Below are 22,106 nucleotides of genomic sequence, written 5' to 3'. Positions count from 1 at the left end.
TCCAGACAGGCAATAGTAACCACTTTTAAGATGGTGTGGTGTTAACACTTTTATTTCATCAAATGTTCTTCAAGCCGAAGGACAGCCTCGTAAGTAAAGAAAACCACCATATTTGCAGGGAAGGCACGGAGTGAGTTTAATCCAAGGCCTTTGAAAAGCACTCTCAGCCCCTCTTCTCTTATGCTGTCCCTGGCACAGTGTATTAGTCCTGAGTATTTACGTTGCCCCTCGCTGTCTGCTTGCATCCTGGATTTAAGGACATCCATTGGGGTCGCTGCACCCCAGGCCACCACTCCAGCACAGCCTCCAGAAAGAAGCACAGCCCACAGACCTGTGTGCATAATTCACAATCCTGTTAATGAAAGTGGACGTGAAGCAGTCTTCTTTTTAAGAAATAACTTACAAGATATATAGACAAAGAGCCTTATCGAGTGAGAAAAGAAAGCCAAAACAGAGTCGGAGAGTACTGGCTTTCTCTGTGCCTCTCCACATGTTGTTATAGCACTTCTCTTCCCTAGGGAAATGGTCGTGTAAGTGTGCCTTTTGTCACACTGGAAGAATCCGTTTGACAAACGGCACACTTTTATTACTGTCTCCCTTGAAAAGGAGAATGGAAGTGCCAAAATAGCATGCAAAGAGACACAAAGAAAACTGGTATGCTCCCACTCAGTTTTGGTTTTCTTTTCAATTGCGATAAGACTCAAAACCAAATGTCTGCAACTCATTGACCATACAATTGTCCAGAATAACAACAATAACATATCTGATATAATTTCATCTATCAAACTAGCTGCCTATTATAAAATTATAGAGCTGCAAGGCATATTGAAGACCATTGTGCCCACTTCCTTGCAAACAGTTACTGAATAGCTCTTTATCAAATAAGACTGAGAAGGAGGAGACTGTGATACCACAACTGCCAAGATCGTAATTGCTGCAGCAGAGACATTTAGCCCATAAGGATTAATGGGACTGTTGTGTGACTGGTAGCTTATTGATGAGTTTCCCCATCAATGAAAAGGGAATCCGTAGCCATGCATTGCAGACACAGCAGCTACAGGTCAGAGGTGACATTGTGTGATAAATATTGCCAAAGGCACTATTTTACAACTATAATTGTGGTTTAAAAGCTGTGTGTGATAATCTCTTTTGTAAAGAGAAGCTTCACTATCACAGGCTTTGTTAACTGAGATATGCTTGTATGACAGAGGCATACTACTGCTGGTACTGGAGGCAAAAGACTTCTGACCAGAGCTTTATCCATCCACATTATTAGGGATGCCAATACGTACTTTAGTCCAAATGAAATTGCTCAAGAGTGGGAGTCATATGGCCACCAAGAAGCTATTGAACTGAAACACTCTACATTCCTCAGCATGAATCATGCTGTTTAGGGCTGGGGGAAGTTGTAGTCTACCAATATCTGGAGAGCCATATCATTCTCACCCCAATAAAACCAAGTCTGAGATTCTTAATATTTCTGCTGAGAAACATAACAGGCCATGCTAGGAGGTTCTGCTTTCCCTTTCTTTGTGACTTATGATACTTCCCCTTTCTCTAGTGACTGCAACTGTCATTTTTCTTAGTCTTCAAATCCTAATTAAATTTGACTCCTGGCTAGTTACTGTAAGATTCCAAATATGCTTATCTCCCTTTTGTTTTTCTTCCTTTTGATCTTTGTTCAGTCTAGATCCATGATTTAATCAGACCATTGTGCAATTTGTGCACAACCATGTTTGCACAACCACAGTCTGAGATCCTTACTTCCTCCTCCAAAGCAATGCCTCTGTTGTGCAGAAATTGATGTTTTCCTCAAGGTTCAAGCAGCAGTATTTAAATACTTAGATAACAAATGTGTTTCCTCAGAGAAAACAGGGTACAATAGGGTGTACTGTATAGAATGTGATAGCACATCTTTTCGCTAGTACCTCTACTATTAATGGTTTGATGCAAGAAACACGCATTTCCCACTAATATCAGCACACTCCTGCTTTTTAAAAAAACAAAAACCCTAAATTATATCTGCATTATTTCTCAGTAAACTAAACACTTGATGATTGTGCTGGTCAAGTACAAAGTGCTTAATCAGATAGTGGAAAAGTTACTATAGCTCCTAGAATGAGCCAGGCTGCATCGGGGGCATCACTGCACAGGTGTGTGGAATGCAGTCCACACTAAGTAACATCCTAAGAGGGGATGACACCATTGCTTCCCAAACATATGCCTTTTGGAAGAAACAGGCTGTAGTATTTACCCGAGTCCCTTTAAAATGCTGGAGCTCAGCAGAAGAGACAGTATGAACGAGTCGACGCTCAGTGGGAGGACAAGGAAATTTAACTTTTAAATTTTAAAAAAAAATTATTTTTAAATTTCTTTAAAAACATCTTATCTTACTAAATTGTCACTTTAACCATATGAAACTATGTATATGTAAATACATTTAGACTGTGTATATGCTACTGTAATTTAAAGGTTTTATTTTAATTTTGCTAGTTGTCTATGTTGTAACTATTGCCATTACATCCAGCGATAATCTAGGAATTACCATTTATGTGTAACATTAGTACAAAAAACATTATTAAGGATTCTGTATGGTGTGGTATGGGAGGAGAGCAGTGAGAGATGACACCATGAGTTACATCAGGTGACACCAACCCTGGTGATGCCACTGGGCTGCATGGCCAAACTAGAAGGCTCTTTGCTCTAATACCTAGCTACCAATGCCAATGCATACACACAGAAGAGCATCTGCAACTTAAGACAGCAGCTTTGTTCTGACTAAGGACTTTATTGCATGAGCCCCATTTTTGCAGCAGTCATGCTAGTAAAAAAAGGGGGGCATACTACATGTAGAGAAGCCATCATGACACCTCTTCTCAATTGCACAACTGGGGCTACTGCCCCTATCACACTCTTTTCCTGACTTTCCCTTAACACCACCTCTCTCTCCCTTATGCCCACCCAGCATGCCCTTTAGGTTATTTATTAATTTTAAATCCACTTTCTTGGCACAGTTCCAGAACCCTGCTACCACGACTGAAGTTAAAAAGAAAGAAATAAAAGAAATAGAAAAAATGAATGAAGATAATCAGGGTGCTTGGGAATAGCGATGGAGAGGGGGGACAGCAGTGGCATCACTAGGGTTGATGTCACCCGCCGGTGCAGTAACTCATGGTGTCACCCTTGCATTCACCTCCTCCCATTTCACATCATACAAAATCCTTACTAATGCTTTTTTGCACTAACGTTACTCATAAATTGAGTAACCACTGAGTGTAATGCTAACTGTTGTGACATAAACAACTAGCAAAATTAAAATTATACCTTCAAGTTACAGTATCATACACACAACCTAAATGTATTTACATATACATGGTGAAGATTTGGTTAAAATGTGATGTTTTTAAGGAAAATTTGGAAAGAATAAAACTATGTATCTGTAAATAGACAACTAGCAAAATTAAAATTTAAAAAATTCTGGAGCCTCTCTTTTCTCACTGAGCCTCACTCCCACCATCTCTAAAAGCATTTTAAAGAGAAGCAGATGAATGCCACAGCTCATTCCTGCCAAAAGGTAGATGTCACACACATTCCTGAGGGTGTCACCTGGTGCAGTCCACACCCCCTGCACCCCCTTAGTGAAGCCACTGGGGGAGGAGGGAACACTGACACCACATGACTGGCAATTCACACCTATGGACCTGCACACTTGAAAAAGAGATGGGTCAAGCACAGAGCAACTACGGGTCAGAGGCAGCGCTGTGCAATAAGTATTGCCAAAACCACTTCTTTCCTGGTGTAATTGTGGTTTAAAAGTCATGTGTAGTAATGTCCTCACATTAGGTCTGGCTTAATAGCGAAGCATCATTCTTTGTTACTCAATCTTTTGTTTCCACCATGGTACTTTGAGACATTTACTTGTTTCTCATAGCTGAACAGTTCTCCTATCTCATGTGGCAATGCACATGATCTATTTCTTTAACATCTGCCATGAACCTACCTTATTTCCTCTGGAACTAGGCTAACCCCTTTCATCCACCAAAGTGAGGGGAGCAAGACAAAGCTCCTTTGCATCCACTTAGAGGGAGATGAAACCCAACTGATGATCTGACAAACCCAGTTTATTATTGTACATTAAAATGTGCCAAAAAATTTAAAAAAAGAGGATGAGACAGTTTTGACCCACTGACTTTGTGGGATCCTTTTCCTTTCTCTCTAAGCATTGTCTAGGACGAGTTGCCAAGCCATTGGTGCTAGTCAAATGCTAACAATAACATCCCTTTTATTTAATCATTTGGAAAGTTGCCGTGCTCTACGGCAATTCACCTGGCTTCAGTGGCCAATTATCCTAACTGCTTTTCTGACTCTAGTAGCCCGAAGAGCTGCATGATTATTCTAATGTTGCCCAAAGCCTTGTAGAATGCAGGTCTATTTAGTACAGTAATTAATGTAGAATATGCAATTAGAAAGCATGGTGTGATTTATTAGGAATTCAAGAGAACAGAATTGCCAAGGAAGGAAGGGAGGAAGGGAGGGAGGGGAAGAAGAGGAGGAGACCTTACACAGAGAAAGAACTGTTGGATTACAGCAGAGGACATGGTCTCTTAGTCAGCTAGTTTCACAAGAGTTCAAACAGATTTGGTAAGAGGCACTCCGAACACATTACACAACATTAACAACTTGTGCCAATTATCATTACATCATTTCATCCTATTTAGTCCTGTCCGTTCCACCTGAAGAACCATTTTCTGCAATTGCCCTTATCCATTGAGTTACCCTATAAAAGCTATGCTGCCTAAGGGAGTTTTGGAATTGTAATGTCAAAAATGTAATAGTAATGTCTTGGACTTGTAATGTCATAAAAAAATTCAACCTCTGTACCATCTCCTATGATTCCATGATCTCTATCAGGTCAGATAGCATTTTTCATTGTTAAAACACAGGCAACATGGAAGTCTCAACAGATGTGGATTATTGGTTTGACAGAACACAGTGGTATTTCTCAGTTTGCATCCTAGATTTTCATTCTCTTTTTCTTAATTTATTATTGATTATTTTATTATTTTTGTTTGTAACAAAAGAACCAATGTAATGTAGTGGTTTGGGTGTTGGACTATAATGGTGGAGACTAGAGTTCGAATCCCTGCTCAACCATGGAAACTCACAGAATGACTTTGGGCAAGTGGCACTCTCTCAGCTTCAAAGGAAGGCAAAAGTAAATCCCCTCTGAAGAATGCTTGCCACAAATTGGAAACAACTTGAAGGCACACAACAACTAGCTTCTTTTACAAACTATTCCCCAATCAAGCATAGACCAATCTGCACATAGAAGCAGGTTGACTCCACAAGCCCATCACATTCTCAGTTGATTCCCATGCTTATATGTTTGTCCTACATATATATAGTACCAGTAGCAGCTGCTTCCGCAGTACTCCATTTCTATCAAGCGGTGGAAAAGATGACCCTTGGATGACTTCCATCTGTACAATTCTTTGAGTCTACATCCGTTTGAAGCACCCATATATAGATATTTTATTCTGTTGAATTTTTTTTACGTTTCTTTCAAAAAGGTTTCGCAAAAAAAAACACCTTTGAACTTCAGCTGGTACCTTCTCAGAGAAAGATATTAACCGTGTCTAGACTGACCCAGGCTAGCGATGGGGCCTTCCCGAACTGGAAAGAGTGTAAGATAGCTTCCTGGTCCACTTGGACCTTGCCCAGTGGCATCATGGGGGGGGGGGAGTGCAGGGCGTGTGGAGTGCACCAGGTGACACCCTAAAAAGGGTGACACCACTGATCCTCAAACATCTGTATTTGGGCAGAAACAGACCTGCGTCCCTTTAAAATGCTGAAGAGGTGGGGTGAGGCTCAGTGGGAGGAGAAAGGAGGGGTTCCACAGTTGTTGTTGTTTTAATTAAAATTTCAAATTTCATTTTTTTTATTTTTTATTTCAATTTTTTTAAAAAAATCTTTAAAAACATCACATTTTATTACATTTTCACTTTAATGCATGAAACTATATGTAAACATATTTAGGCTGTGCGTATGATATTGTAATTTAAAGGTATACTTTTAATTTTGCTAGTTGTTTTGCCACTGCTATTACCATTACATTCAGTGATACATGGGAATTATGATTTATGAGTAACATCAGTACTAAAAACATTACTAAGGGCATATATTACTTAGTCTGTACACACACATGTATACGTATGTGTGCATAAATGCATGTGTGTGCACACATACACATCACCTCTACCTAAAAGCCAAAATTACCAAACTGAGGTTATTGTATCTTGGTTGTATCATGATATGACATGGTTATTAGAAGAGATGATAATGCTTGCTAAAGTGGGAATCTATAGGAAAAGAGGAAGAGTACAATAAAGGTGAACAGACTGATTCAAGAAAGCCACAGCCCTGAGTTTAGAGGACATGTGCAGGGCATTTTGGAGGTCTCATCCAAAAGTTACTAATTGAAGTCAACTTGGCAGCAATTAACAACAACCTCAAGTGTGGTGTTGATAATTCAAACCTGATGAAGAAATGTTGTTTCTTGTTGTGACAACAGGAGGAAACCTCATTAGACAATATTCCATAAAACTATAAAGCTGAGTTGTGAGTGTTTGTATCTAAAAGTCTCTCAAGTCAGCTATTAACAAAGTACATTATTTATATCCATTTGTAGCCCACATACTTTTAAAATGCTTTGATGCTAAAAGAAAAAAGTTCCTTTAACTTTACATCCATGCAATTTCATTTAATTATATCAAGAGGATCTGAATGCTCTAACCGTCAGTGGTTGGAATCAAGTTGGTTGTCCCTGAATAGAGCAGATCCATTGAATTAATTGTCAACACATAGCTATATTCAACTGATTCACTTTAATGAGGTGAAACAATATAATTTTGTCCAATGCATATTTTTCAGTGCCAGACAGAGGAAAAAATTGCTCTCATCATTTCCTGGTTTTCTTATCTCTGGATATGGAAAGTGAAAAACCAGCCTTGAAAAACCAGAAATACTTCCTATCCCAAGAAATTAAACTGCCTAAAGGAAAGGCTTGTTTTTAAAGGATAGTGTTGGAAGCACAGATGAAGAAATATTTCTTTAGCATAAAAGTGTTTTTTCTAAGCCAGACAATTATTTGCAAGATTACAGAACTACTGCCAAAACCAACATCCTAACAGAATAAAACCATTGAATCTGAATTGTTGACTTCAGTTCAGCCAGTGGTTCAATAGGTTTGTTCTAGATGTGACCAGGAAACGGATTGAGATGTCAAAAAGCCTTGTCAGATCCCTTTGTAGTAACTGGAATTGCATTTCCCCAAGTGCAGCATCTTTTCATGTACTGAATCAAAGTTCAGTACAATGGAAATTATATTATACTTGTTCTGAGAACATACTCTCCAGCTGTCCCAGTTTGGCAGGGACAGTTGCAAGCAATCCTGTGCTGTTCCATTTTTTCAGCTGTTTTTAAAATGCCCCATTTTCTCTCTACTACTCCCACTCCCATCCTCTGTTATTAACTTACTTCAGTTGCTGCAAACTGATGTTAAACTAAATTTGACCATCTTAATAACACTTGACGTTGCTTGACCATACATGTCCTGGTTCTCGCCTGTGAAATGCTGAAGAGTATATAAGAGCAAAGAATTCATTAAGTAGTGTTTACAGGGACTCCATCCAGCAAGTAGGACCTGTTTATGAAACTCCAACTGCTGAAGGTAGATAGCAGTGTTGTCAGGCATGGGCTGTGAGCATTAGACAACTTATTTATTTATTAGTAGCATTTACATCCTGCCTTTTCTCCAAGCAAGTCAAGGCGGTGTTAAAGGATTTACTCCCCAGTTTATATTCCAAGCAACCCTGTGAGGTGGGTTAAATTGAGATTATAACTAGCGCACAATTGAGATTGTGACTAGCTGAACTGGGATTTGATTCTTGATCTCTCCACTCCTAATCCAACACTTTTAACTGCTACACAATGTTGGCTAGTCTGAGATGAGCCAGAAGCCAAAAGCTGTGGAACCTGCAAGAGGTCACACAACTGAAGAGGAAATCAAAACTGAAAGAAAAAGAGGAGGTGCTGTCAATTTACTAATGTACCAGAGAGCTCAAGAAAAGCTTATTGCTCAGGCAAGGTCAGTAGCATCACTAGGGTTGGTGTCACAAGGGGTGGTAACTCATGGTGTCACCACCACCACTACCTTTGATCTCCTTCTATAGTACACCATACACAATATGGCTCAGACATAGAAAGGAATATGGGTCAATCTGCCATGGAAAAGACAATAAAGCCAATTTTCAAGGTCCATGAAAGAACAGTTTATGTACATACCTGGTTTATCTTGGCCAGCTGGTGTAAGCCACTCACATAGGACAGAATAGGAGAGAAAATATGTTGCAGATGAATGGCAATCTCTACAAAGCAAAGCCAAAGACCCCTTGTACAGACCCCTAAAGCCTTCCTCCTTTACAATTGTCCTCAGGCAATGCATGGCACCTTGGTACTTAGGCTTGGAGGCGAGATGGGATGATGCAGTTGAGTGAAATGGCTCTTTCTGGATCTGTAATCTTACTTTGGCTATCTCTGCAGGTGATATTAGCAGAACCTGCAGGACAGAATAAAAAAATGTAAAAATTCTGAGTTAGGACCTTTTGACATTCTCTCCAAGAACCTGGCATTCATAAGCCTGTGACTCCAATTCATCCATCCTGTCTGGTTATTTACCATGCATGTATAGCATTTTTACTTCTGTCTTGCCACATACTATCTGATTTTGCATAATGTGACACCCCCAAGGCCCCTAGACCTATACACAATATTTTATTTTATTTTATTCTACTTTATTTTATTTATATCCCATCTTTCTCCTATGACTGGAGCACAAAACAGTACATCAGAATATCTTATAAAAATACCATAAATTATAAATATAAAATTACACATTCATTTAAAACTTTAATGAGAGGAGATGGAAGGGACGGTGCAGCTTTTCATTCAGGCTTCTCCACTGCCTTGGCTCCCTCCCCTAAGACAGCCATGGCAGCAGAGAAGCCAGAATGGACATACACCCCCCCTTCTTCTGTGGCCTCCTGACAGCATCTGATCACCAAGCACTGCCCTAGACGCAGAACAGAAGGCACCACAACCCCCACCAGTGGTCACTGATGGGAGTAAGCCAAGGCCTCCCAACAGCCCATTCCAGGTCTGGCACAACTGGTCACCCAACGGCCATGCCAAACCTGGAATGAAAAGCATCACACTCCTCTCCAGCAGCCATTACGGGGTGGGCAGTGCTATGGCCTTCCAACAACTCATTCTGGGTCTAGCCTGGCATGGCATGACTGCTGGGCAAGTGAGAAAGACAGGTGACACCCTTTCTCATTTACCCAGTAGCCATACTAGTTGTATCAGTTACATATTGTTAGATATATTTACAGGATGGGCTGTAGGCAGGAGTAGGTGAGCTGAGGTCCTCTAGATCTTTTGGAGTACCATTCTGAGAAATCCCAGCCATCATGGCTAATGGTTAATGCTTTTGGAAGCTATAGTCCAAAATATCTGGAGGACAACAGTCAGAGAAGAAATGTAAAATAAATGATAATAATTATAAATAGTAGATTCTTCTCAACAGAATTTTTAAAAATAAATATTCTATCCTTTAACTTTTTTCTTTTCTTTTTAACAAGTCTTTATTTTTTTATTTTAAACCTACCCGGGCAGCACCAGTAGCAGCTCCAGCAAAAGATATATCCACCTTTGATGGCTTGCTATTTGCAGAACCATATCGTAATCTGCAGATGTTATACAGGAAGTTTTTGTAGATGCCAAACGAAAGAGATGAAATTACTGATGCCATGACAACTGTCATTGACACTCCACGGTAGAAACCTAGAACCTGGTATGCATAAAAAAATAAGGAAAATAACTTTTCAAAAAGTGGAATAAAAAGTCTGAGCCATTTATTTTACTTAATGTACTCAAACCTATTCAATATAGAGCAAGAGTGGGCAAAATTTGTCCCTCCAGATGTTTTAGGACTGTATTTCCCATCAGGTCTAACTAGCATTGTCAGTGATGAGGGATGATGGGAGCCACAGTCCAACAACATGTGGAGTACTGCATCTTCCTTATCCCTGATACAATGGAACAGAAATAAATGACTACTTTTCTTCTAGTTTCTGTAATGAGAATACAGTGAGCCCTTGGTATCCAGTGGAGTTTGGCTCCAGGATCTCCTGTGAGTACCAAAATCCACAGCTCCTCAAGTCCTATTATATACCGTGGCATAGTAAAATGGTGTTACTCATATAAAATGGTAAAATCAAGGTTTGCTTTTTGGAATTTATATTTTTAAAAATATTTTCAAACCATGGATGGTTGGATCCATGGATATAAAATCTGAAGATATGGAGGGCCAAATGTATTAACAGTAATATAAGACTATAAAACTCTGGTATTTCCTAGCAGGCAACCTTTAGAGATGTTGGACTGCAGCTTGCATAATGCCCAGACAGGGAATGTTGGATTTGTAGTCCAAAATATCTGGAGGGCACTAGGTTGGGGAAGTCTGCTTAAGGTTACGGTTGCTCATAACCCTATTCTCCTCACTATCACGGCAGGACATTACAGACTGCTGGCTTTCTACATGATTATACATACACTTCCATATGTGGTAAAAATAATATGAATCCATTGGTACCTGTTGGGCCAACTTGTGTTTAATATGGGTGGTTGAATTACATACAAAATGGTAAGACCTGTCTCAAGCGAGCACAGAGAATTGCCTTGAGACAGTGAGGCACAAGGCAAGCAAACAAATAAACAAGTAAAAAAAGAAATCCTGTAGTCCTTTCTCTGTTCATATTCATATTTATAACTATTCAAGCTCTGTCAGGGATGACAGGCTGAATCTCCCTTATCTGAAATGTTTGGGACCAGATGTGATTCAGATTTCAATTGGTTTGGTTTTTTTTATTTTGGAATATTTGCATGTACATAATGAAATATCTTGGAGATGGGACCCAAATCTTAACATGAAATTAATATATGTTTCATATACACCTTATACACATAGATGGAAGGTGGTTTTTATACACAATATTTTTAACAATTTTGTACATGAAACAAAGTTTGTGTACACTGAACCATCAGAGAGCAAAAGTATCACTATCTCAACCTCTCATGTGGAAAGCTTTGAATTTTGGAATATTTTGGAATTTGGAATTCCAGGTAAGGGAGACTCAATCTACATGGAATCTGAGTGGAATAAAATGTGTGAGCAAGGGAGCCTATTAATCATACCTACTCTGTCATCATTTCCATCATCCTCCATACATGGACAGGTGACTTTCTGAAGGGGAGATTGATAGAGGTTGTTGACACAGTTGAGAACATTGATTATCCAACATTCATGGGATCATATGAAGAGCCCCACATAAAAAAAAAATTCTCCTCTTCAAAACGTTGCTCTCCACACGAAGAGATCAGTGGAAATGTGTAAGGGACAGACATATTGTAATTACTGCTCCTCACATTTGAGGTCTCTTGACATTCATAATACCTGCCTAAGCCTTTTGTGCCTGGGCCATAGCTAACAGGAATTTGCCATACGTACGCTTTCAGTTCTGTATGTATCTAAGATACAGTGCAATATTCCACGGTAGCTTGACTGTGTCTGAATTCTCACCTGTTGAGACAATCAATCCATTATATACATCATGTCTAGGAAAACCAATAAGTTAGCAGTTTTCTTAGATTTTAGACAAAACTGATGTTGACATTTTGATTCTGAACAAAAAAAGAGAGGGGATTTCTGATACAATATGAATTTTACATAGATTTTATCCTTTTTAAAAAGGAGGCTTTGTTGTTGTTTTTAACTGCCCTTGAGTCATCCCCAGCTCATAGCAACCCTGTGAATGAGACATCTCCAAGCCTCCCTACCCTCCACTGCTCTGCTTAAGTCTTATAGGTTCATGCCTATGACCTCCCTGACTGAATCTACCCATCTGGCTTATAGTCAAAAAGACATAAGGAGGAAGTAAATATACCTCATTTTACCAAGTAGATGTGTTCCTGGGCACTCTTTCTTTAAACAGACACTTATTACAAGAGACAGAAGTAACATGGAAAGAAAGGGATAGCACAAAAAAGAAGAGCACTTCAATGTGTTCCAGCCAACATTTTATATGACACTGACAATACACACATGCGAAATACAACAAGCAGGCCAGGTAAGCATTGCACAAGTAAAACAACAATAATAAATCATGAATCTTCTGGAGACCACCTGAAGGCTTCTTCCAAAATACCCCATTTCACTCTTCTTTCACCAGCCTTCACTTTTTAAATAATTTCCATTTTGGTGGTCAGACTTATATAGTGGGCTCTTGGTATCTGCTGGATTTTAGTTTCAGGATGCACCATGGATATCAAAATCTATGGATGCTCAAGTTCTGCTGTATACAATGGCATCGTGAAATCTTCTCTCCCCTTTTCTCTGTGATTTGCTGTCCATGCATACTCACTAAGGGATTATGAAGCAACTACTATTTACCTTGTCTGGTAGGCAGGCACATATGACTACAGTAAGATCAGCCAGAGCAGAATTCCTATTTTCTCCAGCTCAAGATTTATTACACTGTTTACAGCAGACATGTTTCTACAACCTGAAATCCTATTCCATGGATTCACTATTGTTTGGGTCATTTTTTATTTCCTGATTTGTTCTTTGTTGTTATGTTTATTTCTATTTTTATTAATAAATAAAATAAAAAATAAGACCTTACTGCCAGTTCCCAGCATCTGCAACCTGAGATGCCTGCCTTGTTCTGTCTAAAGGTAGAACCTTTCATATTTAGACAAATAAAAATGAAAATACCTTTATTGTGTCCAGCGGATAACCAAATGCAGCACTAACTCCACCTAAAACAGATCATTGTTTTGGAAATGTTATAATTGAACATTTTAGATCTCACAGGGAAAAGAGAAAATTCTTCCAGCCAGCAAATAAAGATTGTCAGACAATTCCACCTATGCTCAGTTCTTGCCATTTCCTTCCCAATTGCTCTGAAACATGTGTTTGTATAGAAACAGCATATTGCCCATAATGTAAGAAAATACCACTGCACCCCACCCCACACTCTGCAGAGGTGATCCAACAAATATCTGAGGTTCCCAAAAGCATGATGCAAATGGAGCATGGGTGTGTCTTCATATCCATTTAACGTAAAAACTGGTGCAGCCAGATTCTGAAAAATGAACTGTATTAACTTTATTGTTTACTAAGCTTGTTGCTATACCACCGAAACTAGGATGTCCTTGTAAACATAATGAAAAAGGATCATCTGAGTAAACAATGGCCTAAATGCCGTTGTTATTCCTGACTAGAGTAGATCCATTGAAGCAAGTGCATTTACCTATCTATTGACTCACCATTCAACAACTGATTCAGCGGCTCTGCTCTTGTTGGGACTAATCAAAAAGGTTTTAGCCACTCGCCTAAAGACCATATCTTTTCACATAAGCCAACCTCAGTTTTTGGAACTTTGAGGAAATATGTTCTCCCAGTCCCACCACTGCATACTCTCTAAAGTTTCACAGATGAAAACTGGGACACATGTGACTAAGCAACATCAAAGAGTGATCAACATGGCTAAAGCTATTAATGAGAAAGATCAGACAAGCTAGGAGATGTTGCAAGAGTTTGTTTTTGCCTGAGTCTACAGGGAAGAGTATGATTGTACCCCTCTTCTCCCCCACCACTGCTAATTGACTACAAACTACTTTTTCACTTTTAATTCACTTTGGATTAAATGAAGTAAAATAAGGACAAAGAGGGAAAGTGGGAGGAAGAGAAAGAAACTGGAACATTTTAAAAGCAATTGAAACAGTGGGATGCCAAGAATGTTCCTGCCAGATTGGGACACTCGGTGGCTTTTTGTCATCCAAGGGCAATAGAGAAAAACTATAATTCCCTATTGCATGTTGCAGTGATATGGGTACCTAAGATAGTTGCTACTCTTGATCTTCTCCTGGCTTATCATGGCAAGAATGAGGCACACCTGTCTCATTTAGTCCTCTGTAACCCTGAGCTGTAGCTGCTATTATACTTATCACACAACATCTATTCTGCAGCCGCCTTATATTCCATTTGTTACTATTGTGGAGCTTTTCATTGATGAGCAAAACCCGGCAATAGGTTCTCGATCTTGAGAAAGTGAAGTGCTATCACCACCCTGTCCATTGTACCATTATTTCCCCCACCCATCACCAGAGGCCAGAATGGCTCAATAATGGGTTTAATTTTGGATTAAACAAGCTTAAACTCATCCTTAGTTCTCAGGCTTTGACCCTGACATCTCAGAGCCTGAGTATCATAGTCCTGACCAGGCAACCCTGTTTGAGATTCACCCTAGTATGCTGTTGCTTCTGTCCTGTTTCTCAGTGGACTTGTCTGGGATCCAGTACTATTGGCACAGGGGCACTGAGTTTACTACTAGAAAGAGTAATGATAGCACCTACTCCGCATGTGCCTCCATTGATGAGAAGCCAAATCAACAACAACAACAGAAAGTGATGTAAGGTGCACCAAGTCCATCCCATCAGTAGAAGTTCGTGTTCAGAAAACACGAACTGACCTTTCTTAATTTATTGACAGTGACAGCAAAGATATAGCTTTTTAACATTCACTAGGGAATTCCACATGCCAGATATAGCAACCCACAGACATTTACGGAGCCTAAAATAGTTTCAAGGGTTGGAAGCTTAAAGCTGCTGCTGGAGAAGGAAAAACAAACCATCACACTATAAGTCTTCTTCAGTCCCTATGAACTCTTCTGCTAACAAGGAAGTATCTGTGCATGCATTCTGAGTTTAAGCTTGTTTAATCCAAAATTAAACCCTTTATTGAGCCCTCCTGGCCTCTGGTGATGGATGGGGGAAGTGACAGCACAATGGACAGGGCAGTGATGGCACTTCACTTTCCAGAGAGTGAGAGCCTATTGATGGGTTTTGCTTGAGAAACCCAGAGAAGATCCAGAGTAGAAAGTATCCATTATCACTGCAACATGCAATAGGGAATTATAGTTCTCCTCTATTGCTCTTGAATGATTAAAAAGCTTGACATAAGCTTAAGTGCAAGGAGAGCCCATTGATCATACTATACCCACAAAATACTTCCTAGTATATGAAGTAAACTTTTCTTCTATATAGTAAATATCTTTATTTCTCTTTACTAGCAAGCCCATATACACATCTGACTGTTTGTTTATTTACCAGCTGGAAAGGGAGGTAAGCTCTAAATCCAATTGTTATACCCAACTAGAGAAGTTCATTTGAATCCGTTGCATCTGGGTTTTTTTTCCCTGTATTGTTTTTGTTTTGTTTGTTTTTTTCTGCCTTTAAGGGACTCTGACAGGATAACGTTGTCATAAGGTATCCTGGCAAGATTTATTCAGAAGAATCTCTTTGCCTTCCTCCTCTAAGGCTGAGAAAGTGTAACTTGCCCAAATTCACCCAGTGGGTTTCCATTTGCTGAATGGGGATTCAAATTCTGGTCTCCAGGAGCTCTAGGTCTAAGCTCCACTGCAGATGTAATGCCATTTGACACTGCTTCAACTGCCCTGGCTGAATTCTATGCAATTCTGGGGTGTGTAGTTTTATGAGCTACTTAGCCTTCCCTGTGAGAGAGCTCGGGTACCCCCGCCAAAGCGTGCCTCTTCTACATTTAATGATCATGCAAAATAATTTCAGCAGGTTTTGCTTGTCACACAATCAGGTAACAAGCAATACCTGCTAAAACTCCCCCAGCTACACAGCCTTTAAAGCCTTAGGAACCCGCTCCAGTTTTCACTCTGGCAACCCTACACAAGCTTGTCTCTACAAGCTGATCTGTAGGTTTCATTTGATGGAAGGTAAGAAATTATCTGAAATAGATCTTTGCTGGCACCCCAGCTTTGTGGAATTCATTCACAGTGACCTATGGTGTAGGCAAATTTGGAAGGCCATCACTATGACAGTCCTTAAAGTGACACCTAAAGGAGAGTGCACAAATGCAGGTGGCTGTGTTCTTTCTATCTAATCACTCCTTAAAAATTAAAAAGGGCTTCTATCAATTTTCATTTTATCTCACCAGTTTATTGTAAATCAAACAGGCCTTTGTTGCCTATTTAGCATCAAGCTGTTCCTTTCTCCAGACAAGATTACAATCCAGTCCCTCTCCAGCTACTATAGAGAGTGTAGTTAAACTGTGAATGAATGAAAGAGTTAGAGGTGGGGTGGCAGATGAGGTAATTCCCCTTGTTAATCAAAACATTGGGATTTCATTTTACAGGTCCTGGCTTTGCTACACCTCTGTCAGTAAAGTCTCACCTGGCACTGACTTTGTTAGCATTTGTCCCAAGGCAAAGCCTTATCTGCATGGATATTTATTTTATCACACTGGTATTAATGTTTTTTTCTGTTTTATTGTTCAGTCCTATTCATTTATACACAATAGTTATCCAAGCTGAGCTGCAAACACAGAGGATGGCAACCTCACTGTATGAATTGTAATTTTAATTATTAACCCACCTTGGAAGCCCTCTTAGGGTTGAAGAACAGAGTAAATGGATAGTAATAAGAATTACTTATTATTTAAAATCAAAATGCCTGAAGAATGTTGACTTCCTGAATGTTTTCAAAATAACATCTACCCTTGCTCTAGTTCAATATAGCATTTTCTCTAGGGAAAAAGATACCCAGAGCAAGTTCCAAGGTTGCAAAGTCACAGCTGATTCATAAAGAGCTTCTTTGTTATCGCAGTTGCCAAGTCTCAGTGGTCACTGCAACCTCCTGAACTGGTAACTTTGTACATTTGAAAAACACCCAAGCTCAAAATGGGTCAACTGTGAAATGTTACAGTGGTTGTTGCCACACTGCAGAATTAATGCAGTTTGACACTGCTTCATCTGTTATAGCTCCATCCTATGGAATTCTGGGATTCGTAATTTGCCATGGCACCAGAGCTCTCTGACAATGAGGGCTAAAGATCTCACAAAATTACAAATCCCCAAATTCCAAAATATTGAACCATAGCAGTTAAAGCCATGTCGAACTGCACTGATTCTGCAGTGTAGATGCAGATAGTGAGACATTTGGATCCACCCATTTGGATCACAGTCGTGGAGAGAAGCTAAACTTGTGTTGCCAGTAATTTGGAGGTAACACTCCAGTTTTAAAAAAAAAACAACCTTGTTAGGCTTCCTTTTAGGATTGGGGAAACCCTGATTCAAATCACCACTCAGCTTTGAAGATCACTGAGATCCATCTCACAGGTTTGCTGTGAAGTTTAACATGAGGGAGGAGGTCATATATGCCATAAGATCCACATGCATGGAGCACCTTGTAAAGTTGCAAGCATCTGAGCTCTCGTCACACCTGCCAGGTCTTCTCCATGCTCAGTATCACCTGCTCTACAAGCTTCCATAAGCTTGTTTTCACATTTTCCCCAAGTTCTCCAGGCTCCCAGTGTTGTACTGTTCTTTTTCCTTTCCTGATTTACCCTACATATCAGGCATCTGGAGAGAATGTACCCATGGGGAAGCGAAATGCCCCAGCTAGAGTGGTGTACAGGAGTAACAACTCAGTGGTATAGAGAGATCTGCTAGCTCATGTGGCACAGCTCCACATGGTATTCTCTTTGCATGGGAAGAATTTATGTCTCCTTTGAAATGCATTTCTACTGTTTATGACTGCATCCACTCGCCAACCCAGTAAATTAGGTTATAAATCCCATTATCCCCAGACCGCATGGCCATGGCCATTCTGTTTGTGAGAGAGGAGGGGAGTTACCTTGCTGGAGGGTGTCCAGTTGTGGGAGGTTGATATTATGACAGTATGAGTGGATCTCAAAAGCAATGTCAGCAAATGCTCTAATCCCCAAGAGGTCTCAAAGGCTACATACCCTGGATCAGTTTCACTTAATGACATCAGAAATTAATTTTAGCCTTCGCCCTCACAAGCTCACTTTCTGTACAGAATTTGGAAACATTATTCTTTTGGACTACAATTTCCCCAGGACCCCAAAGCCAGTGACTGGCTGGGATATTCTGGGAGTTCTTTTCCCAAATAGTTTCCCAAAAAGTTGTTTTCCCAAGCTCTGTTTCCATGTACAGAACATTTTAAACCTGGAGTAAAATCATGTACAGATTGAGCCTCCCTTATCTGAAATGCTTGGGACCAGAAGTCTTTTCGATTGCAGAGTTTTTTGAATTTTGGAATATTTGCATATACAGTTAGCCCTCCACATTTGCAGCTTTAACTTTTACAGGTTTGATTATTCATAGAAATAAATATATTCTCTCTGGGAATCTCTAGTTCGTCCAGTATGACTATGGTCAACATTCAGCAGATGTCACACTGGAGGACCTAGAGATTGGTAGAGAGAACACTTCTCCAGGAATTTGTAGGTCCTCCAGCTGAATTCTATGATCGCCTTTTGGCACATGTTGAGCATAGAGTTGCGCTGAGGGACCTGGAGATTCCTAGAGAAGTGTTCTCTCATGGTGGTCCTGTGCCTCAGCAAATGTGGAGGGCTCACTGTACATAATGAGATATCTTGGAGATGGAACCCAAATCTAAACATGACATTCATTTATACTGCATATACATCTAGCCTAAAGGTAATTTTATACACGATATTTTTAATAATTTTGTGTATGAAACAAAGTTTGCGTACATTGGCCCATCAGAAAACCAAGGTATTACTATCTCAGCCACCCATGTGGATGATTCTGGAATATTTCAGAATTCCAGATGAGGAAGACTAATCTCCCTCCTGTTTTTTGAATGGAACAGTCCCAGGAGCACAGCACTTTGTAATTTTTCACCCTGTCAATCAATCCTAAACCTGCAGTCTCTCAATGGAGAGACAAAACTACCTGGAAGGCTTAGCTAAGAGCAGCTGCCAGAACACTGAGAAGATTTGGCACAGGTGAGTTTGCACCATTCATAGTCTATAAGCACATGCGACACTCATCTAACCTTCCCTAGTAAAGATGACACCACATGTATTTCTCTAGTAAATTCCTTGTAATCATAGCCACAGAATACGTTTGTCTTGCACAGTCTTACAAGTAACTAGATCAGGATCTGGCCTCGTGCCAAATTATTTATACCCGTGCCAGACAAGTCAGAACAAATCTCAGTGGTGTGCATTTGTGAATACATTTGTATTGCATATGCTTAGAAACCTTGGACATAACAACCTAGCACTGAGTGCAACCCAGCACTGAGAAATCACAAAATTTGAATTCAACTACAGAGGGCCAGAGTAGCATAGTGGTTTGAGTGTTGGACTATCACTCTGGAGGCCAGGGTTTGATTCCCACCTTGGCCATGAAACCCATTGGGTAACCTTGGGCAGGTCACACTTTCTCAGCCTCAGAGGATGGCAATAACAAACCCCCTCTGAAGAATGTTGCCAATAAAACATAATGATAGGTTCATTTTAAGGTTGCCATCAGTTGGAAGCAACTTGAAAGCACGCAATAACAACAACTGCAAATCCGGCTACAGCAGCTAATATAAAACTCCATTTTGCTGTTGTTGTGTGCCTTCAAGTCATTTCTGATTTTTGGCAACCCTAAGGCCATATCCCTATCACAGGGTTTTGGGGGGCTGAGAGTGTATGACTCACTATTTGCATATCCCACATACCAAAGCCCCAATCCAGTGTTTATGTGGCAGAAAAAGAAGTGGCAAAATGCTGCTACTTTTTGCACCAGAAAAAAAGGTACCCTTTCCACCACCACTACAGCTTTTCAGCACTCCTGAAGTGTGTGACATCTAAACGCCATGCTGCCGGAATGCCATAAAGCTTCCACTGTGTAAACAGCCAGGTGGCTTCACGGTGGCTTCCTGCTAGCTTGGGGGCATGTGTCGTGCATATGCCACCATGCCTCCAAGCCGCGAGGAAGCTAGCTTTTTTGCTGGTCTGTTCTGGCTCTTAATCTAGGATAATTGATATCAGGGTTCTCCCTAAGTTTTTTAAAAAGATCTGTATCATTGGTAGTGTGAATAAACAATGCAAATAGACCTGAATAGACCTGGGATAAAAGGCTGCATACCAAAAAAGTGATTCTGAGTGCATTTGCATCATCAACTCCATCTTTATTCAAATGTTTGCACATGTGAGTAACCAAACTTGCAGAGATGCACATTTTCAGTGCTGGACTAGGACTGCAGGAGACCCAGCTTTGAATTCCCACTCAGGCATGGAATCCACTGGATGACCATGGGCAAATCACACATTCTCTGCATCAAAACTGCAGAAATAATCCAGGTTGACACCACTTTAATACTGCCATGGCTTAATGCTATGGAATTCTAGAAACTGTAGTTTGTTGGAGCAGTAGAGCTCTTTGACAGAGAAGGATAAATGTTTTACGAAACTACAGTTCCCAGGATTCTGAAGCATTAAATGAGTTTAGGATTGATCAGAAAATAAGTATGGCGTAGATTTCAGCTTTCACCAAAACTTCTAATTATTTTCCAGTAAAAGGAAATATTCCAGAAATTTTACATCTGCACACTAGAGCAAGCTGAATGAAATGGAGCAAATTAAAAGAACAACTCTCACTAACTGTTCAGTTCCTTCTCCTTCTGATTTCACTTCAATTGCTTCCTGGTATAATTAAGTTTTGGATTCTATACCTTGTGGGATTAACCTTCATTTACATTCATCCTTCTGTCAGTTGCCTTTAGCAAGATTTATACTGCATCCTTTAAAAGAATCAGATAAGAGAGAGATAGGAAGAAGATTCCTATCCAAACAGCTCTTAAAGTTTCAGTCTCCATTATCCAGAATTCCAAAATGCTAAATATTCCAATATCCAAAACTGACCACATGGGTGGCCGAAACAGTGACATCTTTGCTTTCTGATGTTCCAGTGTACACTAACTTCATTTCATGCACAAAATTATTTAAAATGTGTATAAAATTACCTTCAAACTAGGTGTATAAAATGTATATGAATTTCATGTTTAGACTTGGGTCCCATCTCCAGGATATCTCATGTATGTGCAAATATTGTGAAATACAAAAAAACTCTGCAATCCAAAACACTTCTGGTCCCAAGCAAAATCAGTTTGTACAACCTCAGCTATCTGAACATTTTTGCTTAACCTCCATTCAGTCTGTCACCTCCATAGGCCCAAAGTTCTTTTCAACTTAAGGAATTCCCATTTCTGGCACTGGGATGTGCCTGAAAGTAAATAGCATGGAAATAACAGTTATCTCTCTTCATCAAGAACCTGCTGGGTCACATATTTATTTATTTATTTACCTCCAATGGCCCCTGCAATGAAATCCATCTGCAGGGAGCCAGCTGTCTTTGCCAGTCCTGATCAGAATGCTTGAGCCACACAGCAAGACCCACGGGGAAGGAGACCAAGACCTGTCTTTCCAGGAATAAGAAGCCCTTCTCTCTGAATGGATGTGGTGGGATTGAGCAACAGTCTCTGAAGATAGCAGCACTTGCTTTCTGCACCTCCTGCTTCTTCTGAAGACTGTGATTCTGGGCACACATAATGCAGCTGGCAAGGCTGGGAAGGGACTTTGAACCAGCTTCAAGAATATTGTCAATGCATAACTCCTCCAAGCAATGCTGAATCATTGTGCAGAACTGAAAAGCTCCCTCTTCCTTGTGCCTTTCGTCCTACAAACCACCAAAGGCAAAAGAGCGTTAATGGTGAACCAGGCTAAGGTCAGAGCCATGATGTCAAAATGCAGTGTAGTTGACTTGCTTCATTTTCCCAACTCTCTTGGCTCAGCAGGAAGCAATGTAGTGAATTATTGAGGTCAAACATCCATAGGTAATCAGATGTTAGGTTGCCCTGAGAAGAAGAGGCATTGATGTTGTCTATCCTCAAGTTGTTTCCAACTTATGAGACCCTATTGTATGTTTTCTTGGCAAGATTTGGTCAAAGAATGTTCCTCACTACCTTCCACTGAGGCTGGGAGAGCGCAACTTGCCCAGTGGGTTTTCATAGCTGAGTGGGGATTAGAACCCTGTTCTCCCAGAATCTTAGTCCAACATTCCAACCACTAACTA

At 40.1% G+C, this 22,106-nt stretch overlaps 1 protein-coding gene across 1 annotated transcript; it reads right to left on the bottom strand.

Annotated features, from left to right (window-relative positions):
• Positions 1 to 50: 50 nt before the first annotated feature.
• SLC25A47 (solute carrier family 25 member 47) lies at positions 51 to 21,366 on the bottom strand. Its single transcript, XM_089523615.1, has 6 exons — positions 21,339 to 21,366; positions 12,893 to 12,936; positions 11,627 to 11,698; positions 9,725 to 9,907; positions 8,344 to 8,617; positions 51 to 331 (listed from the first exon to the last, which is right to left on the bottom strand). The coding sequence occupies exons 1-6, from the start codon at positions 21,364 to 21,366 to the stop codon at positions 51 to 53; spliced, it is 882 nt and encodes a 293-aa protein (XP_089379741.1).
• Positions 21,367 to 22,106: the final 740 nt, after the last annotated feature.

Source organism: Sceloporus occidentalis, unplaced genomic scaffold, assembly GCF_023333645.1.
Source record: "Sceloporus occidentalis isolate IW3139 unplaced genomic scaffold, rSceOcc1.0.p SCAF_4, whole genome shotgun sequence".
NCBI classification, from domain to species: domain Eukaryota; kingdom Metazoa; phylum Chordata; class Lepidosauria; order Squamata; family Phrynosomatidae; genus Sceloporus; species Sceloporus occidentalis.
The sequence above is the reverse complement of the archived record's forward strand: the minus strand, read 5'-3'. Positions and strand labels throughout refer to the sequence as shown.